The sequence below is a fragment of the Geotrypetes seraphini genome, chromosome 12, assembly GCF_902459505.1.
Source record: "Geotrypetes seraphini chromosome 12, aGeoSer1.1, whole genome shotgun sequence".
In the NCBI taxonomy this organism is placed as follows: Eukaryota; Metazoa; Chordata; class Amphibia; order Gymnophiona; family Dermophiidae; genus Geotrypetes; species Geotrypetes seraphini.
The window spans coordinates 79,293,688-79,318,240 of record NC_047095.1 but is presented as its reverse complement, the minus strand read 5'-3'; the positions used below and the strand labels follow the sequence as shown (position 1 = coordinate 79,318,240).

The 24,553-nt window shown below is 44.6% G+C and overlaps 1 protein-coding gene across 2 annotated transcripts in view; it reads right to left on the bottom strand.

The window, feature by feature from the left end:
• Nucleotides 1-18,011: 18,011 nt before the first annotated feature.
• KIAA1614 (KIAA1614 ortholog) overlaps nucleotides 18,012-24,553 on the bottom strand; it is a 105,463-nt gene continuing 98,921 nt past the window's right edge. For both annotated transcript variants that reach the window (XM_033916083.1, XM_033916082.1), the window contains one exon: nucleotides 18,012-20,735. In XM_033916083.1, coding sequence (XP_033771974.1) covers nucleotides 20,542-20,735 — 194 coding nt within the window. In that variant the 3' untranslated portion in view covers nucleotides 18,012-20,541. The remainder of the gene's footprint in view (nucleotides 20,736-24,553) is intronic.

The following is a 24,553-nucleotide window of genomic DNA, read 5'->3' as shown; positions in this document are numbered from 1 at the left end:
AGGGTGGAGAGTGTAACACTAACCTTTGTACAGTATTAAAGTGACAGTCATTTACCATATTATTGTATTGTCTGTTTCATTTCAAGCTTGTCAATGAAAGAAGTGTTAAGAAAAGTGTCTCATGGTAAACTCAAAATTCTCTAGGATTGGTTAAACTGATTACATTTTACTGAAATGAGAGAGTTGCCACTGAAAACTGACTGGTGCTGGGACACACTCGGCACCCATCAGTTTTTGTCAAGATAGAGTAGCTAAAATCAAATGCTACTTTTTGGCATTTAAGTCTGAGGGCAGCATGAAGGGCTTGTTCTAGATCAGGGGTGTCAAAGTCTTTCCTCGAGGGCCACAATCCAGTCGGGTTTTCAGGATTTCCCCAATGAATATGCATGAGATCTATTAGCATACAATGAAAGCAGTGCATGCAAATAGATCTCATGCATATTCATTGGGGAAATCCTGAAAACCCGACTGGATTGCAGCCCTCAAGGAGGGACTTTGACACCCCTGTTCTAGATCAGTGTATCTCAAATGTGTGCCTCCTGAGATTCCAAATGTGCCGCAGAACACTGAGGAAGAGAGGCACCTGCCAGCTGACTTCCCTGCGCGGTACAGCACCAGTTTTGCCCGATTCGCCAAAGGCCTGCATGTTTCCCCCTTCTCTCTAGCGTCCTCCAGCTCCCCCCCCCCCCGACCTCCCGGTCTCACCTTTAAAGCTAATTACAGCAGCTTGCAGAGGATCACCGGTAGGTAAAATGATTTCCAATATAGTGATTGAAATGTATCGGTTATGAGAATTTATATCTGCTGTGTGTATATGAAAAATTAATGGAAAAAATTGCATTACAATTAGTAAAGGGGATGGGATCTGGGGTAGAGCTTGGGTGGGCCTAGGGAGGTCTGTGGTTGGGGTACTCAGTTGATATTTGTTAGACTTAGGGGGTACTTAGTTTGAAGTAGTTGAGAAACACTGCTATATGCTATCAGTTGGCGCCAGTGCCTCCTCTCCTGCCCTCTTCCTTGCTAGCACCCCCTACTGGCATCTTAGGGCCCATCTGGAGGGCCTCTGCCTATGCGCAGATGGTGATGTGAGGTCATGTATATGCATGATGTCATCACGGTGATGTTCATGCACTTCTAGGTGCCTCAAGCCGTGGCCACTACCATTAGTGTGCCCCAGCTCGAGAAAGTTTGAGACCCACTGTTCTAGATGGAACTGGAACATTTGCTACTGTCAAGACATTGGCCAGAAATGCATGTAAGGTGTCATATGAAAAGGGTGGCATTGGCTAAGAGGTCAAATCACTAGAAAAGTTGGAGGTATACTAAGAGTTGCTTTTTCTGATTTCTGTGTGACCTTGTGTAATTCTCTGTGCCTGTTGCATCTAAACAGGTGGACTCTAGACCTCAAAAGTTTATGCCTCTAAGCATGAGTGAAAAGCGAGCACTTATATTCTACTGCAGTGTTTTGATGGCTCAGAAATTTGGTAGGACAGGGATGTCTTCATCTGGAGGGGCTTGGGGATCCACATCAGCTATATCAATGGTGAGCTGCCGCCGCGTGGGCCTGAGCCAAAAGTGGACAGGTACACCTCTGAAATACAAGGCAGTGGGAATAAATAAGTTTGTAATTATTTATTTCCCACCCTCCCAGAGAGCTCAGGGCAGGTAATCTAATCTATGATTTGTGAGTCGCTCTATGCCTAAATAGGTTCAAGGCAACATACAATTCAAGTGATGGGTAAAGGATAGAAGAAATGGGTGTAAGGAGATATCATAGAGGCGGAGTGTGTGTGTGTGTGTGAAGTCCTCTACAGGGAAGTATTGGGGGAGATATTTGAAGTACAATTTACATTGGAAAGGAAGAAATCTGCAAGTTAGAACTAGCTACTGATTGTCAATGGAATATAGATTTGCTCTGAGGAAAGGGATATCTCCGTGTGCCACAAGTATTGGTTCTTGGCCCAATTCTTTATAAGATTTTGTAAGTGATTTTGCTGCAGGACTGTCTGGTGAAGTTTGATACCAAATCTGCAATAGGATAGATAACCTGGATGATGTCAATAACTTGAGGGATTTAAGAAAATGGCTAGAATTTGGCAACTAAGATTTATTTCTAAAAATATACAGGATCATGCATTTGGGTTGCAAAGACACAAGAAAGTGAAACAGAATAGGAGGTAATGTACTTGTGTGCATAATTAGAATAAAATGACTTGGGACAGATCATACCTGATGATCTTAGTGACCAAGGGCTCCTTTTACAAAGGCACGCTAGCGGGGTTAATGCGCGTGACTTTTCATCATGCGCTAACACCCGCGCTGGCCAAAAACTACCACCTGCTTAAAAGGAGGTGGTAGCGGCTAGCGCGTCCGGCGGTTTAGCGCGTGTTAAATCGCTAGCGTGCCTTTGTAAAAGGAACCCCAAAAAGTGATGGCAAAAGCTAGAAGAATGCTTGGATGCATATGGAGAAGAATGGCCTGCAGGAAAAAAGGAGGCGATTGCCTCTGTACAAGTCTAGTCTCCTACACCTTCAAAACCATATAAACAGGATGGTGTCAGTCCAAGTGGTGGCTACAAAATGGCCTTCATCATACAGGAAGAGACTTAAAGATCTCAATGTACCTATTCTGGAAAAAGAGGGGAGGTATCAGAGAGACATTTAAATGCCTCTGTGACATAAATGCACAGGAGACAACTCTCTTTCAACATTGAATTTCATCTGCCATTTGGATGTCCAGGCTTCCAGTCTCTCTCATCCATGCATTGTTCCCATTTCCAGGTCATTTATAAATATGTTAAAAAGTACCATGATTCCCCTTTTATCATAGAGAAAAATGGCCACATAGACTAATTTTCTAGTAACCAGGGTTCCCAGCAGAATAGGTAATATATGTGTTACAATCTAAGAAAAGGAACCAAGTCTTAGTGCATGCTTACATGACAAACGAGGCAACAATGTCAGTTGGGTTCTATTTATTTGTTGAATTATATTAATTGAAATGGTATATCTCTAGCAATGAAATGATAGAAAGATGTGGTTTGTTGCATTTCAATCAGCATTTTCTTGATTACTTAGCCAGCTGAATAACTCAATTTCTTAGACTTTGTCTCTTTTCTTGGATTATGACTAAAATAAAACCGAACATAAAGGCGATAAGGTGATACCTTTTTTTAATGAACTAACTTTGAAAGCTAATCAAAAATGCATGTATCACCTTATCGCCTTTATGTTTTATTTCTATACTAGTCTAAAAAGCCCATTACATTAACGGGTGCTAGATTAAGAGTTTTATCTCTAATTAATTCCCTATTAGAAAATCATGTGGCATTATCATATGACACAGTTTTATTTGGTATAGAAATGAGGGCTAATAATAACAAGTTATTGTTAATTTTAACGGGTTGCCATTCAACAGATCACTTACAATTGGAAAAATTGGAATAGACTTAATTATTGTTTTTGGTGGAACTCTGTATGCCATATATATAAAATGGAAAGGACACTAGCTGTCCAAAAAGGAAATTATAACAAATTTCAAGATGTGTGGAGGCCATTAATAGAATATTGTAAAGATTAAAAATATTCTTCCCTGTATAAAAATTTTAAGACATTAAGGGGGGAGGGGGTGGTTAGTTTTATCTTAATTGAGACAAATCATTTTCATAAATAAATAAGGGAGGGGGTAATATTTTATATTATGAAGATCAATTATAGGATTTCAAGTGTATTTGAAAGCTTAATTGATAAATGTCACTATTGTACTTGATTTAAGATTTGAAATGAATAAAGATTTAAAAAGAAAAAAGAGTTTTTATCTCATGCAAAATTATCATTTCTTTAATAAGACATTAACTATTTTTTTCTGTGGCCCTCACAGTTAAAGTTTAACATCTTTCTTTTCTCAAAACTGACACATTTCAATCACTATGGAAAATAAAATCATTTTCCCTACCTTTGTTGTCTGGTGGCTTTATTTTTCTGTGCTTTTAACTAAGTTTCCAGGGCCTCCTGCATGCTTCTTCTTTGGTCCTCCTTCCCTCCCCTAACATCTATCTTTCCCTCCCTTCCTGAGTCCAACATTTCATGCTCTGCCCTCTCCCCCAGTGAAACATTTCATCTACCCTCCTTTCTGCCCTCCCAATCCATCTCACCCTCTCCACGTCTAACACTTTCTTCCTCCTGCACACTTTCTCTCTCTGTCATTGCCTCTTCCCTCAGTGGCATCCCTCTTTCCCAAACCCCAACCCAACATGCTCTCTCCTCATACACCATCTTACCAGTGGCGTACCAATAGGGGGGCGGTCCGCTCCGGGTGCACGCCCCAAGGGGGTGCACAGCCGGCCACCCTCCCTATTCTGCCATTGCTCCATCTCACCACTGCATCCCGGCACCGGCTCCCCCGCAGAGTCACTCCTTAACCCAGCCAGCCGGCAACTGCGTGGTAGGTGGAGATAAAAGGTGAGGTGGGCTGGTGGGCGGGGAAAAAGCACAGAGCCCACAAGACTTCACCTCCGGCGTCAATTCTAATGTCGGAGGGTAAGTTCTGGGCCAGCCAATCGCTGTCTGGCTGGCCGGCAACTTCTTCCCCGTTAGAACTGACCCCGGAAGTGAAGACTTTTGTGGGCCTGACGCTTGCGCCAGGCCTGGCTCGGGGAAGGAGCAGGGAGAAATCAGCTGCTGGCTTGGGGGTGAGAGTAGGGAAAGAATCGTGGAAGTGGAGAAATCGGTACGATGGCTTTGTGGGGGCTATGGGGAGAGAAAGAAAGGCAGAAATAAAGAGGGGGGCCAGGGGGAGAGAAAAAGAAAGGCAAAAATAAAGAGGGGGACCAGGGGGAGAGAGAAAGAAAGGCAGAAATAGAGGGGGGCCAGGGGGAGAGAGAAAGAAAGGCAGAAAGAAAGAGGGGGGCCAGGGGAGAGAGAAAGAAAGAGGGGGGCCAGGGGGAGAGAGAAAGAAAGGCAGAAATAAAGAGGGGGGCCAGGGGGAGAGAGAAAGAAAGAGGGGGGGGGGCCAGGAGGAGAAAGCAGAAGGACCAGAGACTCATGAAATCACCAGACAAAAAGGTAGGAAAAATGATTTTATTTTCAATTTAATGATCAAAATGTGTCCGTTTTGAGAATTTATATCTGCTGTCTATATTTTGCACTATGGCCCCCTTTTACTAAACCGCAATAGCGGTTTTTAGCGCAGGGAGCCTATAAGTATCCAGAGCAGCGCTGGACATTCAGCACAGCTCCCTGCACTAAAAACTGCTATTGTGGTTTAGTAAAAAGGGAGGGGGTATATTTGTCTATTTTTGTATGGTTGTTACTGAGGTGACAGTTCATAGAGTCATCGTTGAAAACCCCCCAGAATAGGAATTATAATTAACATTTTCTCAGCGTACAGTGTGCTTTGTGTTTTTTTTAAATTTTATTGTTGGTAGATCATTTTGACTTGGTCATTTTAAAAGTAGCTTGCAAGCCCAAAAAGTGTGGGCATCCCTGAGTTAGAGCGTTGAAGCTGCATGTGGCTGCCGTAAAGGTCATCTCTGACACAATCGGAAGTTGCATCAGAGACAACCTTTACGGCAGCCATATGCAACTACAATGCTCCGGCTGCTGTAAGAAGGCAGTTTAGACATCGCCGGCCACAGGCAGGGAGGTTTGTCGGACCGAGCCTGTTGTCCTGGGGGGGGGGGGGAGGGTGGCATTGCAATCTTGTTGCCAAAATCGGAAAGGTGAGGAAGGAAGAAAGAGGGGCCTGTGGTGGATGGAGAGATTGAGAGAAGGGGGCAGATGATGGAAGGGGAGAGAGAAGAGGTCAGATGATGGAAGTGGGGAGAAGGGAGAGCAAATGCTGAATGGAAGTGGAGAAAGAGAACACATACTGGATGGAAGGAGGGATAAAGAAAAAGGACATATGCTGGATGGGGGAAGAAGATAGAGTTAGTGAGATAGTGGAGGGGTGAAGGAAAGGGGTGGCATGCTGTGGGTAGACATAGTGAAAAGAGGGAAACTGAGGACTGCATAGTAAGAAATAATTTAATTTAAACGGAGGCAGAAAATAAAGAAGGAAGACCAGAAAAGGAAAGGGAAGAGAGAGGAGAGATGCCAGAGAACGGGGAAGGAGACAGTGTGAGGACCTGCAAAGGGACCTGGACAAGCTGGAAGACTGGGCAAACAAATGGCAAATGCGCTTTAACGTGGAAAAATGCAAGGTCATGCATATAGGGAAAAGGAACCCGTTGTTCAACTACACATTGGGGGGGGGCATTGCTGGGAGACAGCAGTCTAGAGAGAGACTTGGGTGTGCTGGTAGATGCATCACTGAAGCCATCTGCGCAGTGCGCAGCAGCCTCGAAAAAAGCCAACAGGATGCTTGGCATCATAAAGATGGGCATAACAACCAGGACGCGGGAAGTCATCATGCCATTGTATCGAGCGATGGTGCGTCCACATCTGGAATACTGCGTTCAATATTGGTCGCCGTACCTCAAGAAGGACATGGCAGTACTTGAGAGAGTCCAAAGGAGAGCAACGAAACTGGTAAGAGGGCTGGAACACTGCCCATACGCCGAGAGGTTGGAAAGGCTGGGGCTCTTCTCTCTGGAAAAAAGGAGGCTCAGGGGAGATATGATAGAGACCTTCAAGATCATGAGGGGCATAGAGAGGGTGGATAGGGACAGATTCTTCAGGCTGAAGGGGACAACAGGTACGAGGGGGCATTCGGAGAAACTGAAGGGAGATAGGTTCAAAACAAATGCAAGGAAGTTTTTTTTCACCCAAAGGGTCGTGGACACCTGGAATGCGCTACCGGAGGAAGTGATCAGGCAGAGTACGGTACAGGGATTCAAACAGGGATTGAACGGATTCCTGAGGGATAAAGGGATCGTGGGATACTGAGAGAGGTGCTGGGATGTAACACAGGTATAGAAAGCAAACCAGGTAATAAGTATAGAAACCCAACCAGGTAGTGCATGTGCAAGACCAGAGGGTTAGGACTTCGATGGGAAGATAGGACTCAATGGGAAACCAAGGTGGCAAGGGGGCCCCTTCTGGTGATTCAGACAGGTCGTGACCTGTTTGGGCTGCCACGGGAGCGGACTGCTGGGCAGGATGGACCTATGGTCTGACCCGGCGGAGGCACTGCTTATGTTCTTATATCAGATCTGAGTGGAGGAAATGAGAAGAGAGAGATGCTAAAAACCACAGGGGGGAGGGAAAGAGAGATGAAAGGAGAAAGATGCCAGACCATGAAGGAACAGAGAGATGATGGATGCCAGACCAAAGGGGGGGGGGGTCTAGAGGAGAGATGGAAGGGGGAGGCATACAGTTTCTGGAAGGGGCATAGGAGAGAAGATGCCATATAGGGAGGGGCAAAGAGATGGCAGACAGTGGATGGAAGGAAGACAGTAACAAGAAGATGAGGAAAGCAGAAATCAGAGAAGACAAAGGTAGAACAAAATTGTTCTATTTATTTATTGCTTTAGGAGACATATGTCATTGTTTCTGTGGTGTTGCATTTTATGCAAAGTCCAGCTTCTTGCTGGTTCAATTTAACCTTTGTCTATGTATTTCTATTTTATCCCCCCTTTTATAAAACTGTGGAGCGTCTTTAGCGCCAGCTGTGGTGATAGCAGCTCTGATGCTCAGAATTCTATGAGCATCAGAGCTGTTACCACCGTGGCTAAAATCCACACTACAGTTTTGTAAAAGGGGGAGGGGTTAGTTTGTGATGACATATTCCATACTAGGCGAAGGTGTTTTCTGTGTTCTGTGTGTTCGAAAGACATGGTTTTCTGTTAGGATTGATGGTGTAGGATTGATCTGTACTGGTCTGGCTTGTTTAGTTTTACAATGGGTGTATTGATGTTGTACTGCTCACTGCAGTATGTAAGATGCTGCTTTTTCCTAGGTACTTGTGTGACATGTGGCTTGTTACTAAAAATCATGTTTTTCGTACAGATGGGGGGGGGGGGGGTGGTGCCAAAAAATGATGGGCCCCAGGTGTCACATATGCTAGGTACAGCTATAAACAACTCAGATGTGTTGAAAACCAATGTATGTAAAAACAACACTTTCAATGGGAGACTAGTGTGGTCATAAGATGTTATAGTGGTACAAATTTTTTGCAGAAGCAAAAAATTTGTACCACTATAACATCTTATGACCACACTAGTCTCCCATTGAAAGTGTTGTTTTTACATATGCTAGGTACGCCACTGCATCTTACCCTCACTTACAGTGTGTAGCATCTTTCCCTCCCTTTCTGCCAGATCCAGCATAACCTCTTCTCCCTTCCTTTTACCTCCCTCCCTGTCCAAGAGTACCTCTTCCCAGCTCCCCCTGTCCAGCAGTACCCCTTCTCCCCTGTCCAGCAGCACCTCTTCTCCCTTTCTTTTACCTCGCCCCTGTCAATGTTTTCCCTTTCTTTTATCTCCCCCCTGACCAGCATTACCCCTTCTCCCTTCCCTGCTCCCCCTGTCCTACATCCACTAGCTTTAGTTTAGCTTTAGCCGCGGTTTCATCAAGGAGCCACAGGGTCTTTGCTAGGCTGGCCCACCTCGCATGATGCGAGGTCTGGGGGTAAGAAGAGGAATCCTGCCAGCGTATAGTCAGCAGAAGGCAGTCGGCGATCGGGGCAGAAGGCAGGAAATCAGCTGATGCCGGCATGGGTGATCAGTGGCAGAAGGTGAGATTAAACCACCACACGCTCCTTCCACTGCGCATGTAGCGACACGGTAGCACAAAACACGGACGCATGGCGTTTCAAGTGTGCATGCGCACTAAGGGTTTTATTATGATAGATATTACCTTTAAAACTGGACTAACACAGCTACCACACAACTTTACAGTACAATAGGGAATGGTTCAGCTCTCATTTTCAGCTGCTAACAACTTTGCAGAATTTGAACTCATTGCCTGGAGTGTAGAACTGTTTCTCCATAATATTGATCAATAATATATAAAAGCCACTGTTATTTTATTCATCAAATCATGTACTGTTTTGTCTTTGTTAATATCACACCAAAGGCTGACAATAGATATTTTAATAAACTCACTTATAGTTATTGTTCTCAATTGTATGGACCTTCAGATCGCAGACGGGTACAACGCTACCGGTTGCTTTACTCTTCGTCGGTCCAGCCTTTATTAATTATTCATGTTGGACTCATTTTGTGATTTTTTTTTTTGGTCTTTATTTTTTACTTAGAATTTTCTATATATTAATATTAAAGGAACGCCACTTAGCTTATAGTGATCTTGTCCTGGGAGAGGTGAATACAGGACAAGATCACTATAAGCTAAGTGACGTTTTAATATTAATATATAGAAAATGCTAAATAAAAAATAAAGACAAAAAAAAAAAAAAAAAAATCACAAAATGAGTCCAACATGAATAATTAATAAAGGCTGGACCGACGAAGAGTAAAGCAACCGGTAGCGTTGTACCCGTCTGCGATCTGAAGGTCCATACAATTGAGAACAATAACTATAAGTGAGTTTATTAAAATATCTATTGTCAGCCTTTGGTGTGATATTAACAAAGACAAAACAGTACATGTCTCCATAATATTGTACACATCCTGTATCACTTCTGAGAAACAGTTGTACGGAGCAGTATATAGGTTTTAGACTGGGATACTGACTTAATAGCTGAAGAATAGCAAAAGCGCTGCAGCTTCCCCATTTTGGAGGTACTACTTGTGGGGTAACATGTTGAAGGGGCAGAGGGGTAGCAGATGCCATAGTCTGTAATCTGGTAGCTCTGCAGTAACAGCTGAGCTCAGACTGTGAGGCTCTGGGCCAGGCCTTTACCCATCCCCCTTTCCTTTGGGAGTAGATCAGCAATCTGTCCAGACACCTGGGCTCATTAGCATTGGAATAGAAGCTCTCAGGGGAAGGACACAGGAAACAAAAGGAAAATGACTCATAGAGGATGGAGGAGAACTTTGGAGGGGGGAAGAGAGGTGAGGGAAGCTGTGGGCAATGGAACCCTCTGGCTGAGTGAATATGGCGAGGGTCTCTATGCCCAGTTCCTGTCCCAGCAGGACACCGAGGTACACACTTCTTTGTGTAGGTTTGATTCTATAAATGTATGCAGATTGTACTGACATGATGTAAGAGAGAGAGACCATACAGCATGCCCAGCCACACTCACTGTACAGCTCTTAGTTCCTTCCGACCTCATCAGAGATCCTGTGTTCATCTCATACTTTCACTGAATTTTAATAGTGCTTTTTGGGATGGGGGAGGGGAATTAAGCTCACACTCTTCCAGTAGATGTTCAAGGTAAGTCTGCTGTATTTATACGAGCACAACACATTTGTACAGTAATCCGAGAATATTTTGCGTTTGTCATTTAGCTATGTGCCACAGCTCAGAATCTGCTAATTAAATAGATCATAATCACCCCAACCGCATCCTTTCTTGAACAAATTTGTAAAAATGAAGAATCAGACATATCATCGTAGCTTTTTCATTTCTTTTTCTTTTTGAGGACAAAACATCCTACTTGGTCATTATCTGCACGGTGCTCTGGTGTCATCATCTAACAAGCACCAGCACACATTAGGAAGCCTCAGCTGCAGTATTCTGATTCTGTGGGAGCAAAGAAACCACCAGGCCTGTCAGCAGCTGAGAAGAGTGAACCCTAAAGTGACATCTGTGAAGCACTCCAGTGATGTCCTCTATTGCAGTGTTTTTCAACATTTTTACACCTAAGGAACGGCAGAAATAAAAAAATTATTCTGTGGACCGGCATCGGTCCATGGACCGGCGGTTGAAGAACACTAGGCTAAGTCATGCCAGACCCCTCCCATCTCTACCCAATCTCCACCCCAGATCCCGCCCCCATAATAGTACTAATTGCACCTTGCATGTTCAGTACCTCATCTGGAAGCCTTCACTCTGACATTGTAACGTCAGAGAGAAGGCTTCCGGTTCAGGCGCAGGATGCCCGTAGGAGCCACTGCCCGTGGCTTTGAGCACTGAATCAGTTAGGAAGAGGGAGCTGGCTCGAAGATAACGCCGCATCGATCGCACCGTGGACCGGCGGTTGAAGAACACTGTTTTGGCTCTGATGCACGTGCTGGCCCTGTGGACTGGCAGGAAATTTCTGTGGACTGGCACTGGTCCATGGACCGGTGGTTGAAGAACACTGCTCTATTGGACACCAGCACATCAAGGCAGTGGCACAGTAAAGGGGGTGGTGGAGGGGAGGCAAGGCAAGAGGGACAGTCCGCTTTGGATGCCATGTTGGTAAGGGCGCTGGCACCTCTCCACCCCCACACATCTTCCCATTCCTCCCCTCCATGCATGGGCCCCCTTCCTCAAGTTGAAGTTGTTGTTCATGGTGGTCAATAATGTGATCTTCGCGACCCCATCAGCTCTCCTGCTGACATCACTTCCAGATGCTACGCACAGAAAGTGTTATCAGAGGGAGAGCACAAACAAGAGAAAAAATCCAACAGGAACTACAGCAAAACCAAGCGAAAAGCAAAAAACAAAAAACAACTGCTGACTATGTACAAGATGCAGGCACTGTTTATTTCAAACTCTAATGGTATATACAACCTTATTACCAACCGAGGGACCCGACATGGTCCGTGTTTCGGACAACAAACCTTCCTCAGGGGTCCGTGGTAGATAAGGTTTTGCAACAAACAGCATTAAAGGAAAAAACAAGTGCCCGAATCTCAATGTCTTTTTTCCATTGAGATTGCAATGCTTTTTACAATCCAGCACTACACTCGTTCAGGCACTTGTTTTTTCCTTTAAAACTGTTTGTTGCAAAACCTTATCTATCACGGAACCCTGAGGAAGGTTTGTTGTCCGAAACACGGACCATGTCGGGTCCCTTGGTTGGTAATAAGGTTGTATATACCAGTGTTTTTCAACCGCTGTTCCGCGGCACACTAGTGTGCTGCGAGATGTTGCCTGGTGTGCCGTACTGTCAGGGCCGCCATCAGGGCAGTACCACCAGTCTAGGGAGAGGGGCGGTCCGCCCCACGTGGACAGGAGAGAGCTGGACGGGGGACCCGCGGAGTTCAATACATCTCGAGCCGCGAGGCTCGTCTTCTGTTCCTGCCTGCCCTGCAGCTAACATATAGCCGATCGCAAGCGTTCCCCGATGTCAGCGCTGACGTCGGAGGGAGGGCTTAAGCAAAGCCTGCCCTCCGACGTCAGCGCTGACGTCGGAGAATACTTCCGTTCGGCTATTTGTGCGCGGCAGGGCAGGCAGGAAGCAGAAGACAAGCCTCGCGGCTTGAGCTTCGTTTTGCTGAGAAAGTTGCAAAGATGAGCTGGGAGGCAAACACGGAACACAAAAGGGGGGAGGGAGTGCGTTTTGGACACAAGGCATGAACTTGGGAGAGAGGAAGGGAGGGAAAGAGATGCTGAGGTGGGGGAGGGAATGCGTTTTTGGACACAGAAGAAATGGACTTGAGAGAGAGGAAGGGAGGGAAAGAGATGCTGAGGTGGGGGAGGGAATGCGTTTTTGGACACAGAAGAAATGGACTTGGGAGAAAGGAAGGGAGGGAAAGAGATGCTGAGGTGGGGGAGGGAATGCATTTTTGGACACAGAAGAAATGGACTTGGGAGAGAGGAAGGGAGGGAAAGAGATGCTGAGGTGGGGGAGGGAATGAGTGTTTGGACACAGAAGGCATGGACTTTGGAGAGAGGAAGGGAGGGAAAGAGATGGTTGTGTACACGGGGAATAGAAGAAAGGAGAACTTTTGGTCATAGGGAGGGAGTGAGGTACAGATAGTGGCATACCAGGGTGGGGGGGGCGGTCTGCCCCACCCCGGGTTTACACAGGTGCACAGCTGGCCACCCTCCAGTGTTGTCCCTAGGCCGGCAAACTGCGGCTCTTTAGCCATTGAGTGCCACCGCCGCCAACGGTGTTGTTGGCGGTGGCAGCATTATAAAATACTTTCTTTGTGTTTATTTGATTCCTATTCAAGAGAATTACTTTATATATAGTCAATATAGGCACAGAGTTAAATTTTTTAACATTTTCTAATGGTGGTGTGCCTCGTGATTTTTTTCATGAAACAAGTGTGCCTTTGCCCAAAAAAGGTTGAAAAACACTGGTATATACCATCAGAGGGAGAGCCAATGGGGTCACGAGGAACACGAGCACCACAAGCAACAACCTCAACTAGAGGTATAGGGGAAGGGGGGGCGTGCATGACAGGTGGGAGAGGCATGTGCTGCAAGGAAGACTATGGGAAAGAGCGGAGGATGGCACCTCTCACCTTCGCTACGCCCTTGCATCAAGGGAAGCCTTGGCTAGTTTATGGGCATGGGGTGGGGGTGGGGGGTCCAAAAGGCCACATCAGGTCCCGATGGTGCAACTTCAGAGAAACTTTGGAGTCTCCTTGAGGTCCTTGTGTCCAGGATCATCAGAAGCTGAGATTGTGTTTGTGAGGATTGTCTGGTATGGCTAGCGAGTCTTTCCTTAATATAGGCAAAGAAAATTCAAGCATAGCCTCTACATCAGTTTTGGCTAGCCCTATGGATAAACACCAACTAGATAGCAAGTTAAGCTCCTGGCCTCTTCCCCTATTGAGGGAGTTTCACTCGGCTCAGGTGGTTGAACATGTCGCCCCTTGTCCATCCATGCCCGTTTCTTCTAACTATGTTGATTTAGGAATACCTTCATCTTAACTGAAGCGAATGAGCCTGTCTACTGGCCTCCCTAGTGTGGCATCTAATATTTAAAATTGTCTAAAGTCATTATGTCATCTGGTACAGACTCTTCAAGCCTGAGGTAACTTTCACCGAGGTTCTGTTGCTAGATGCGAGGGTAAATCATAAATTAAAGGCAAAATTAAATTACGTGATAACCGGAACATAGCTAGCAAAATGCGACATATGTACTTGTACATTGCCTGTTGGATAGTTCGTACACACACACAGTGCAGCGATTGGCCTTTAGTTGTGTGGCAGCCACAAGTCCAGAAACATAGACACTCCATTGCAAGATTGAACCATTGAAAAGTAACGTGCAGTAATGTGCTTTCTTTGGGCAGAAGGAGTGAAACCTATGGAAATTCACCGTCTGATATGGACGTAGCAGCATGAATCACTGAAAGGTTTATGAGTGAATAAAAAGGCTTAAAGTGGGATGAACAGGAGTAACTAATGAAGGCGCACACTAGAGCACATTGACAGAGCCTTGATTAGAGAAGACCAATGAACGGTTAACCGTCTCAATTGACTGCAATTTGTATATCAGCTATGGATCTGCATTTGCCATAATGCATGATGATTTGGGATACAGGAAAGCACAATGAGTTCCCAAACAGCTTACTGCTCTGTACAAGCAACAGAAATTGGAAATGGAAACGGTATCATACTAAAAATGTAATTGAGTTTAGGAGCTAACACCATTTTGATGGCCTCTGCTCCACCCCGAGAAAAAAAAAGTGGAGACTCAATAATAAATTTAGAATTTAGAGACATTGTTTTGTCAACAGAAGAACTATACCTTATGCCCAAATATTTGATCTTATCAGATTCCCATTTAAAAGGGAAATGAGAGATATGATGTTTTTGTACAGAAGGGGTTAAGGGCAGAAGTGCTGATTTACTCCAGTTAATCTTGTAACCAGAGAACTTTGAAAACTCATTTATACACGTCAATAAGTGAGAAATAGTATAAAGAGGTATATAAACAATTATATCATCTGCATAAATTGAAAGTTTGAAAGAGGAATCGTTAATGGAAATACCTCTAATACAGTGGGGTCTCAAACTCGAGGCCCGTGGGCCACATGCAGCCCGCCAGGTACTATTTTGAGACCCTTGGTATGTTTTATCATAATCACAAAAGTAAAATAAAAGTTTCTTGATCATATGTCTCTTTAGCTATAAATGACAATATTATTATTAAGACTTAGCCTAAAGGAAAGATTTATAAACTAAAGACTATAGTCCTTTCTTTAATGACTATTTTTTTCTGAGGCCCTCCAAGTAACGACAAATCGAAAATGTGGCTCTGCAAAGGGTTTGAGTTTGAGACCACTGCTCTAATAGCATGACTATCGTTAAGGGTTCAAGCGCTAAATTAAATAAGAGAAAATTGTGGACATCCTTGTTTGGTATCTCTTTTGAGAGAGAAAAATTTTGATAGTAAGCCATTAACCAGAATAGAGGCTTGGGGATTATTATCTTTGAACCTTTTCTAGCGCCAGTATATCTTTCTTGAGATAAGGAGACCTGAACTGAGGTCGCAACGGAATCTCCCCTACTCTAGGTGTGATGGCACAGGTATCGCCCCTACATCTTCCTCAGTGAAAACTGAAGCAAATAATTCATTTAATCTCTCCACTATGGCCTTGTCTTCCTTGAGAATCCTTTTCACCCCTAGGTTGTCTTAGCAGTCCAAGTGATTCTTTTCACAGCTTCTTACTTTTACTATGTGGGTTTTGCTTCCAGTACGTTCTTCTTTTCAAGGTCTCTCTTTATCTTCCTTATCAGTGCCTTGCACTTGATGTGCCATTCCTTGTGCTGTTTACAATTATTTTCAGTCAGATAAGAACATAAGAATAGCCTTACTGGGTCAGACCAATGGTCTATCAAGCCCAGTAGCCCGTTCTCACGGGGGCCAATCCATGTCACTAGTATCTGGCCAAAACCCAAGGTGTAGCAATATTCCATGCTACCAATACAGGGCAAGCAGTGGCTTCTCCCATGTCTTTCTCATAAACAGACTATGGACTTTTCTTCCAGGCATGCTTCCATTATTTTTCCAATAACCGAAGTGAGGCTTACCAGTCTGTAGCTTCATCTCTGCGACCACTTTTGTGAATTGGCACCACATTTGCTGTTCTCCAATCCCCAAAAACCACCCACCGTTGAACAAATCTTTAATAGGACCCGCCAGAACCTCTCTGGGCTCCTTCCTTCCACTTTCTGAAGGATTCTCTTTTAGCTCTAATAGAGCTCATTTGTCAACCATGCCGGCTGCCTTTTGGTCGTCCTTCCTCCTCTTTTAATACATGGAATATATCTAGTCTGGGCTTCAAGGATAGTATTTTGGACTAACATCCACACGACAAGCAGTTCACGTAACTGACAAAACAACGTACACTCCCCAATTTGATAAAACAACTTACATTCCCCAAATAAAGAATGCTTAGAACTGGGGTGTACATTTTCCAACAGCATATTCACATTTACTATGTACTGATGAGAAAAGATTTTGCTGCAGAGAATTAGCCCATTAGTGAGCCTTGAAGATGTGCGCAGGCAGATAGAAAAACTAAAAACTGACAAATCCCCGGGTCCAGACGGAATCCATCCAAGGGTTCTGAAGGAATTAAAGGAGGAGATAGCAGAACTACTGCAGCAAGTTTGCAACCTATCCCTGAAAACAGGTGTGATACCAGAGGATTGGAAGATAGCCAACGTCACGCCCATCTTCAAAAAGGGATCAAGAGGTGACCCGGGAAACTACAGACCTGTGAGTCTGACCTCGGTTCCGGGGAAAATGGCAGAAGCGCTGATAAAAGAAAACATCGATGAACATTTGGAAAGAAATGAACTTCTGATACCAAGCCAACATGGTTTCTGCAGGGGGAGATCGTGTTTAACTAACTTATTGCACTTCTTCGAAGGAATCAACAAACGGACGGATAAAGGAGACCCCATAGACATCGTATACCTAGATTTCCAAAAAGCCTTTGACAAGGTGCCTCACGAGCGTCTACTCCGGAAACTGAAGAACCATGGGGTGGACGGAGATGTGCATAGATGGATCAGAAACTGGTTGGCGGGTAGGAAACAGAGGGTAGGGGTGAAGGGCCACTACTCGGACTGGAAGAGGGTCACAAGTGGTGTTCCGCAGGGCTCGGTGCTCGGGCCACTACTATTTAATATATTCATAAATGATCTAGAAATAGGGACGACGTGTGAGATAATAAAATTTGCAGACGACACCAAACTATTCAGTGGAGCTCGGACTAAAGAGGACTGCGAAGAATTACAAAGGGACCTGAATAAACTAGGGGAATGGGCGACGAGATGGCAGATGAAGTTCAACGTTGAGAAATGTAAAGTACTGCATGTGGGAAGCAGAAACCTGAGGTACAACTATACGATGGGAGGGATGTTATTGAATGAGAGTACCCAGGAAAGGGACTTAGGGGTAATAGTGGACATGACAATGAAGCCGACGGCACAGTGCGCAGCGGCCGCTAAGAGAGCGAATAGAATGCTGGGTATAATCAAGAAGGGTATTACAGGACGAGAGAAGTTATTCTGCCGTTGTATCGGGCGATGGTGCGCCCGCATCTGGAATACTGCGTCCAATATTGGTCGCCGTACCTTAAGAAGGATATGGCGATACTCGAGAGGGTTCAGAGGAGAGCGACACGTCTGATAAAAGGGATGGAAAACCTTCCATATGCTGAGAGATTGGAGAAACTGGGTCTCTTTTCCCTGGAGAAGAGGAGACTTAGAGGGGATATGATAGAGACTTATAAGATCATGAAGGGCATAGAGAGAGTAGAGAGGGACAGATTCTTCACACTTTCAAAAAATAAAAGAACAAAAGGGCATCTGGAAAAGTTGAAAGGGGACAGATTCAAAACAAATGCTAGGAAGTTCTTCTTTACCCAACGTGTGGTGGACACCTGGAATGCGCTTCCAGAGAATGTAATAGGGCAGAGTACGGTACTGGGATTTAAGAAAGGATTGGACGGTTTCCTGCTGGAAAAGAGGATAGAGGGGTATAAATAGAGGATTTCTGCACAGGTCCTGGACCTGTTGGGCCGCCGCGTGAGCGGACTGCTGGGCATGATGGACCTCAGGTCTGACCCAGCAGAGGCATTGCTTATGTTCTTATGTTCTTATCCCAACTTACCTCTTTTAAGTACCTATGGACAAATCCTTGTAAATAAGACCCTAATGGTTCAGCCTTAGCACAGGGTCAGAAGTCAGTGCTATAATACAACCTTGTAACAAGTCACCAGTCACACACACTTTCCAGCATGCAAATCCATTTTCAGAACGATAACAAAATATTTTTAAAAATATTTTTAGACTTTTAATAACTTAACATCAATGGAGCAATGAGCATACAGAGGGTAACACTATTCAAATACCCATGGGTGCCTTTGTGCAAACAGACAAATTATAAAAGGAAAATCGGGGCTTACAGGTTTTCTGTTTCTTCCCTTTTAAATCACTACAATTCTTGTAGTAAGCACCAAGAAAAAAAACTAACCACCAGAGAAACTCCAATTGAAAACTCTTGAAAGACCCTGTTGCTCTGTGCACTGTTAATTAATTAAGGCGTGTAATATGGGCAGATTTACCTGATTTTCTTCTGACTTCCAAACGACACTCTAGATCAGGTGCAAAACACTAAAAAATGCCACAAATAGGTAGAAATTCTATTTCTGACAGAAAGAAAAGCAATTAAGACTGTGGATAGGATATAAGGGACAGAGGAGTAAGAAGAACACAATAAATAGAAAGAGGATTTTGTGGCTGAACACCAGTACGGATTTACTTATGGAAAACTGTTTTGTCTCCAGGTCAGTGTTAAGCACTCCATATGATAGAAACGCAACATTTTTCCTCCAAGGCAGGAGGAGAGAAGAATGTGCAACATTGAGCTTATCAGAGTCCGGTATCAGTTACTGTTGGCCTTCTTCCTGTTGTCAACTGCAATGTGGAGCACAGCTCCTGCAGGCCTCATGCCATGGACTAAGCCATCCATGTTGTCTTGGAGAAACACTGCAAGATTTAAAAAATAAAAAAAAAGTTTACAAGAAAGTAACACTAGAGCAGTGGTCTTCGCTAATTTTAAAGCTGGGGTCATTTTGGGTCCAGAAGGGCTTCCTACATGGGACCACGACATTGACCAATACATATAGCCATCCAATCCCACCCGAACACCTGATCTCACCACAAATTAGTTCTTCTTCAAATGCAGAATAAGTGACCACTTACTAAAAGTATTAACGTAGACAAACAAAATTCTAGGATAGGAGCGAAGCAACCTGGAACCATGTACTAAGATGCCAGACTCTGAATGTACTGCACCACCAGAAAAATAGAAAATATATATTTCCTTGTGTACAGTCCAAAATACAAAGACAGCAGATGTAAATACTCAAAACTCACATATTTCATTCATTGTAACTAGACTTAAAATAAAATTATTTTTCTAATCATCTTGTTCTTCCCTCCGTCTGTGCTCTTAGTTCTGTTTCCAGGGCCTCCTGTCCATTTGCCTTTTTTTTCTTTTCTTTCATTTCTACCTTACAGATTTTTCACATACAGCTTTTTTTCCCCCCATTTTTCTGCCTCCTCAAAATCTATCTGCTTCTTCTCTCACTCTCTTCCTTTCCCTTCCATCCATCCATGTGCTCCAGATCTTTTTCCCTTCCCTCCATCCATGTGTATCATCTTTTCCCTCTCTTCCCCTCTCCTGCCCTTCATCCATACGCACATCACCTCCAGCGCTTTCCCCATTCCCTGTCCTCCATGTGCAAAATCTCATCGTTCTTTTCTTCCCTTCCATCCACGTGTACCATTTCCTCCCTCTCTTCCCTTCCATCTCTGTTCCTCCCCCTTTCCAGCACTACTCAATATCCCTGACCCTATGCTCTCTTTCTTCAGCATTTCTTTGCTCTGTCTCTTTCCCCTTCCTGTGTCCAGCTTCATTTCCTTCCTCCTGTACTCCTCATCCCCCATCCCCTGCAAGCTGGCATCTCTCATTATGATCTTCCTCTTCTGCCTGGTCCATTCTAGTCTCTTTTCCAGCCCTTCTTTCTTCTCCCTTCAGAAATCCGATATTTCTGCCTACTTTCTCCAATCACAATTGCTCACTCTGTTCCTGCCCAATTCCGGCAACTCTGCCCCTTTTCTGCCCGGTACCATCTGATCATTCCCAGCCTCCTCGCCCATTCAGCGGGCCTACCTGCCATTATTAGCACCCAAATGTCTTACAAAGTTGGGCTTTTTGATTTATCTGGCTTCTTCCATCCAACCTGGGGGCCTTCACTCTACTGCAACTTCCTGTTGCCACATGGGAGGAAGCTCAAAGGAAGGCCCCTGAGGTGGCTAAAAGAAGCCTGGATTAATCATTGGTGGGAAAACTCAACTTTGAAAGACCACTGGGAGTGTGATGGCAGGCAGGGAGAGAACCAGACTTGTTGAAGGGTAGACGGAAAGGAGGCTGGGAAAGTACAGATGGGACTAGACTGATCTGACAGAAGAAGGGGACAGTGGGTGAGGAGAATAAATTAATTGGAAAAAAAGAAAATAGCAATGGCGCAAGACGCCCCAAAGGGCTGCCATCGTCCCAAGGGGCTTGCAATGAAGACCACTGCTCTAGAGAGTCCCTGCATTCTTCAGGGGACTTTTTAAACACTAATGCAAAGGTGCTATATAGTTCTCTCAAAAATAAAGTCCACAGCAACACTAGACCAATGAGGCAGTGAATAGCTATTGAGAAGTCAGTGCAGCATTTTTTTCTGGTTGAATAAAACTATCCCAGTGACGATCTCAAGGATTTGACAATAGGACTTCAAGTGCAGTTCTACCGCTGGGGCCGCCTCTGTTGGAGCACCCGAACAGACAGTGTATCCACTTGTGTCATCAGATTATTGATGTAAGCCAAGCTGAGTCCAGCCACCTTCAAGCCATTCACTTCCAGGATCTCATCTCCCACGCCCAAAAGTCCAGCAAATAGCTTTTCTGTGCTGGCATTAGCCAACCTCTCTATGTAAACACCTGGGAGTTTGTAAGAATGAGACAGAGACAGAGAGAGAGAGAGAGAGAAAGAAAAACACATTAACTACAGAGTTACACATTTTTATCAACAATCCCCCAAGAAACAGAAGGCTCTCTTTACCCCCAATTGTATCCATTTGCTGAAAATATATATGCATAACTTTTATGACAATGCACATAATTTCCCATGTTTGCTCAAATGAAAACTGGATCAAACAGCAGGCTGATCACTTAAGCTGGGAGGCTCCATAGGCTCTGCCTATGAAAATCAATCACTGCTTTTCTCTCAAAGCCTTATGATGTGACCTAATGGGCCAAAGACTTCCCTCTCTTCAAGCTGCCCTGCATCCCAATGTGACTTTGGAAGTGGAACACAGCCCCTGTGAGGTGTGAAGAGGCTGCATCTTAGATATAAGTTGAAGCCAAAAGGCATGTTCAAGATGGAGGAGTGGGTAAAAGAGGACAGTGAGAGGGCAAGGGGTTGGCTTGCAACCTCAGGGTAATCTTTGACTCTTCTCTTCACAAATCCAAAAGACCGCCAAACCCTGAACATCACTAAAATCCAACCCTTCTTTTCTGAGCACACTGCTAAGACCCTCATCACTACTGCAACCTGCTTCTCACTGGCCTTTGGCTAAACCAGCTCTCTCCTCTTCAGTATGTTCAGAACTCTGCTGCACACCTCATATTCCACCAATGCCGCTATGCCCACACAACCTCTCTCCTCAAGTCACTTCATTGGCTCCCTCTCCTTTTGCGCATACATTTCAAACTCCTCTGACCTATGCAATCCACAGAGGGTTCTTACCTTGGTGAACTTCTTTCTAGTAGACAGACACTTTATTCCTGAACCTGTGAGTAGTCAATCCCTTCTCGCGAGAATTACTATAGAGAGCCTCATTAGCAGAAGGGTTTGAGGACTCTCCCCAAGAAACATGTCTGTTCTACTCATATCATTACCATGTAACAGATAAAACAAAAACCAACCATTTGCAATACATAACAAGGTGAAAACAAACAAGTCACCAACCCGAGCACAACCTGCACTAAGAGTGTGGGAGATTCTACAGATACCCCCTAGATTCTTCAACACGGCAGTTGTGTCCTCTATCCTGTAAGGCAGGATAAAGGAAAGAAACAAGATGTCCCCAGCATATTCGAGGCAATAAGCAGTGCAATGAACTTCTGACAGGGAAGGATTCAGGATTAAAGTGTCTGTCTACTTAAAAGAAGACTTTCCTTCTAATACAACAGATACGTCCCACAGGTTCAGGAATAAAGTATCAAAGCTGTCCTCTGAGTTTAGGGTGGGACAGATGAGCCTGCTGACAGAGTGGATGATCCAAATGTGGAGCCCTTTTTAGGCCTCATTCGAGGATGGTCGGCCTTTACAGGTAGCCCTTTCCAGCACATAAAGAGGATCCAGGGAATTATGCTGGGAATTATTAAAAAAGGGATGTTTAACAAGACTAAGAATATCATAAAGCCCCTGTATCGCTCCATGGTGCGACCTCATTTGGAGTATTGCGTTCAATTCTGGTCTCCTTATCTCAAGAAAGATATAGTGGCACTAGAAAAGGTTCAAAGAAGAGCGACCAAGATGGTAAAGGGGATGGAACTCTTCTTGTATGAGGAAAGACTAAAACAGTTAGGGCTCTTCAGCTTGGAAAAGAGACAGCTGAGGGAAGATATGATTGAAGTCTACAAAATCCTGAGTGGAGTAGAACGGGTACAAGTAGATTGATTTTTCGCTTCTTCAAAAATTACAAAGACTAGGGGACACTCGATGAAGTTACATGGAAATACTTTTAAAACCAATAGGAGGAGAAAAAAAATTTCACTCAGAGAATAGTTAAGCTCTGAAACGTGTTGCCAGAGGATGTGGTAAGATAGCGTAGCTGGTTTTAAGAAAGGTTTGGACAAGTTCCTGGAGGAAAAATCCATCGTCTGTTATTGAGAAAAACATAGGAGAAGCCACTGCTTGCCCTGTATTGGTAGCATGGAATATTGCTACACCTTGGGTTTTGGCCAGGTAATAGTGACCTGGATTGGCCACCATGAGAATGGGCTACTGGGCTTGATGGACCATTGGTCTGACCCAGTAAGGCTATTCTTATGAGAGTCAAAATTCATTCATTAGCTTCAGGAACTACAGTAATGCTGTGCACACTATCTAACAATTTCAATATCTTATCACTCTTCCTCGATCCCGAGGGAGTAAAGGCAGGCAAGCACACTTCTTGGTTGATATGGAAGCTAGCAACCACTTTTGGTAAGAAAGATGGGATTATGCATAAGATCACGACTGAATCCAAAATTCTGAGGAAGGGATCTCTGCATGACAAAACCTGCAGTTCTGATACTCGTCGGGCTGACGTAATCACCATTAAAAAAACACGGTTTTATTGTAAGATCCATAAGAGAAACTTACTCTAGAGGTTCATAGGGCACTCTAGCTGGTGCCCAAAGGACCAAACTCCATGCTGGAAAAGGCTGTCGGACCAAAGGACGGAGGCGCAAAGTGCCCTTCAAAAACCTAGCCACAACTAGATGTGCAGCTATGGTGCTCTTATTAACCCTAGGCCCAAAACACAAGAGCCCTGCAATCTGAACTTTCAGGGAGACAAACACTAGGCCTTTTTCCAGACCTTTCTGCAGGAAGGTGAGCACCACAGATATCGATGCCAAGCTCAAGTTCTCACTCCTCTGGGTGCACCAAGATTGAAAGCACTTCCAAGCTTTCACATATGTGGCTAGAGTCACTTTCTTCCTAAATCTTAGAAGGGTGGAGACTACTCCATCTGAATAGCCTTTATATGCTAGCACTGCACACAACAGCTATAGACCAAAGTGATTTAGCTCTTGCAAGGCAATTGGACCCTGTGAGCAGTTAGGGATGACATGGAAGTTTCAGACCTTGGTCCCTTTGCAGCAAACTAGGTTTGCATACCACGGTCTCCTCGGCCAATCTGGTGCTACCAGAATCACCAGCCCTTGGTGCGACATGATCCTGCGCAGACATCTATCATGAGCCATGGAGGGAAGACTTAAAGACCTACTTTTGGCTACAGTTGCACCAGGCATCCTAGCTTGTAGCTTCCTAGCTTGTATCTTCAACTGAAGAACCAAGCTGCCTTCTTGTTGGCCTTTGATGCCATCAAATCGAATGTCAGGCTCCCCCACCAACTCACAAAGCAGGAGAAGGCTTCCTGAGACAGTGATCACTCCTTCATACTCAAATCAAAACCCCATATGGATACCAACACCCCCAGGCTTAAATCATACACACCAACCACTCATACAACATAGAGCCACAGGGACAGAAAAAGAAAGAAAGGTGGAGAAAAAGCCTCAGTTCAGCTTCATCTGGCAAAACACTCCACCCTTCACAGCAAACCCTGCACTCATATCAAAAGTCTCAAAAAGATGTAGAAAAAAGCACTATGGTCGCCTGCAGAGTGATGTTAAATAACACGCCAGGGCACAAAGCCCCTAAATATGAAAAAGTGAATAAATGAGCACTCTAGCACTATAGTCCAGATTCTTGTGTCGAAACCAGAAAAAAATATATCAACCACTTAGCTGCTTCGGCATCCAGGGTGTAACTCAGTCCAACCTCCACTTCCTGGGCCATGCAGCCACTAAACCCGACAGGGAACCCTCCTTTTCGCGTTGGTCGCTGCGTCAGGGGTTTTACTTGCACTGGTTCTCCAAGACACAGTCCAGGCCCGCCATGCTGTACTGGCTCTCACAAAACTTCACAAATTGATGCTGGCGCACAGACGCCCCGTGGTCACCCGAAATCCCATATAGGCTCC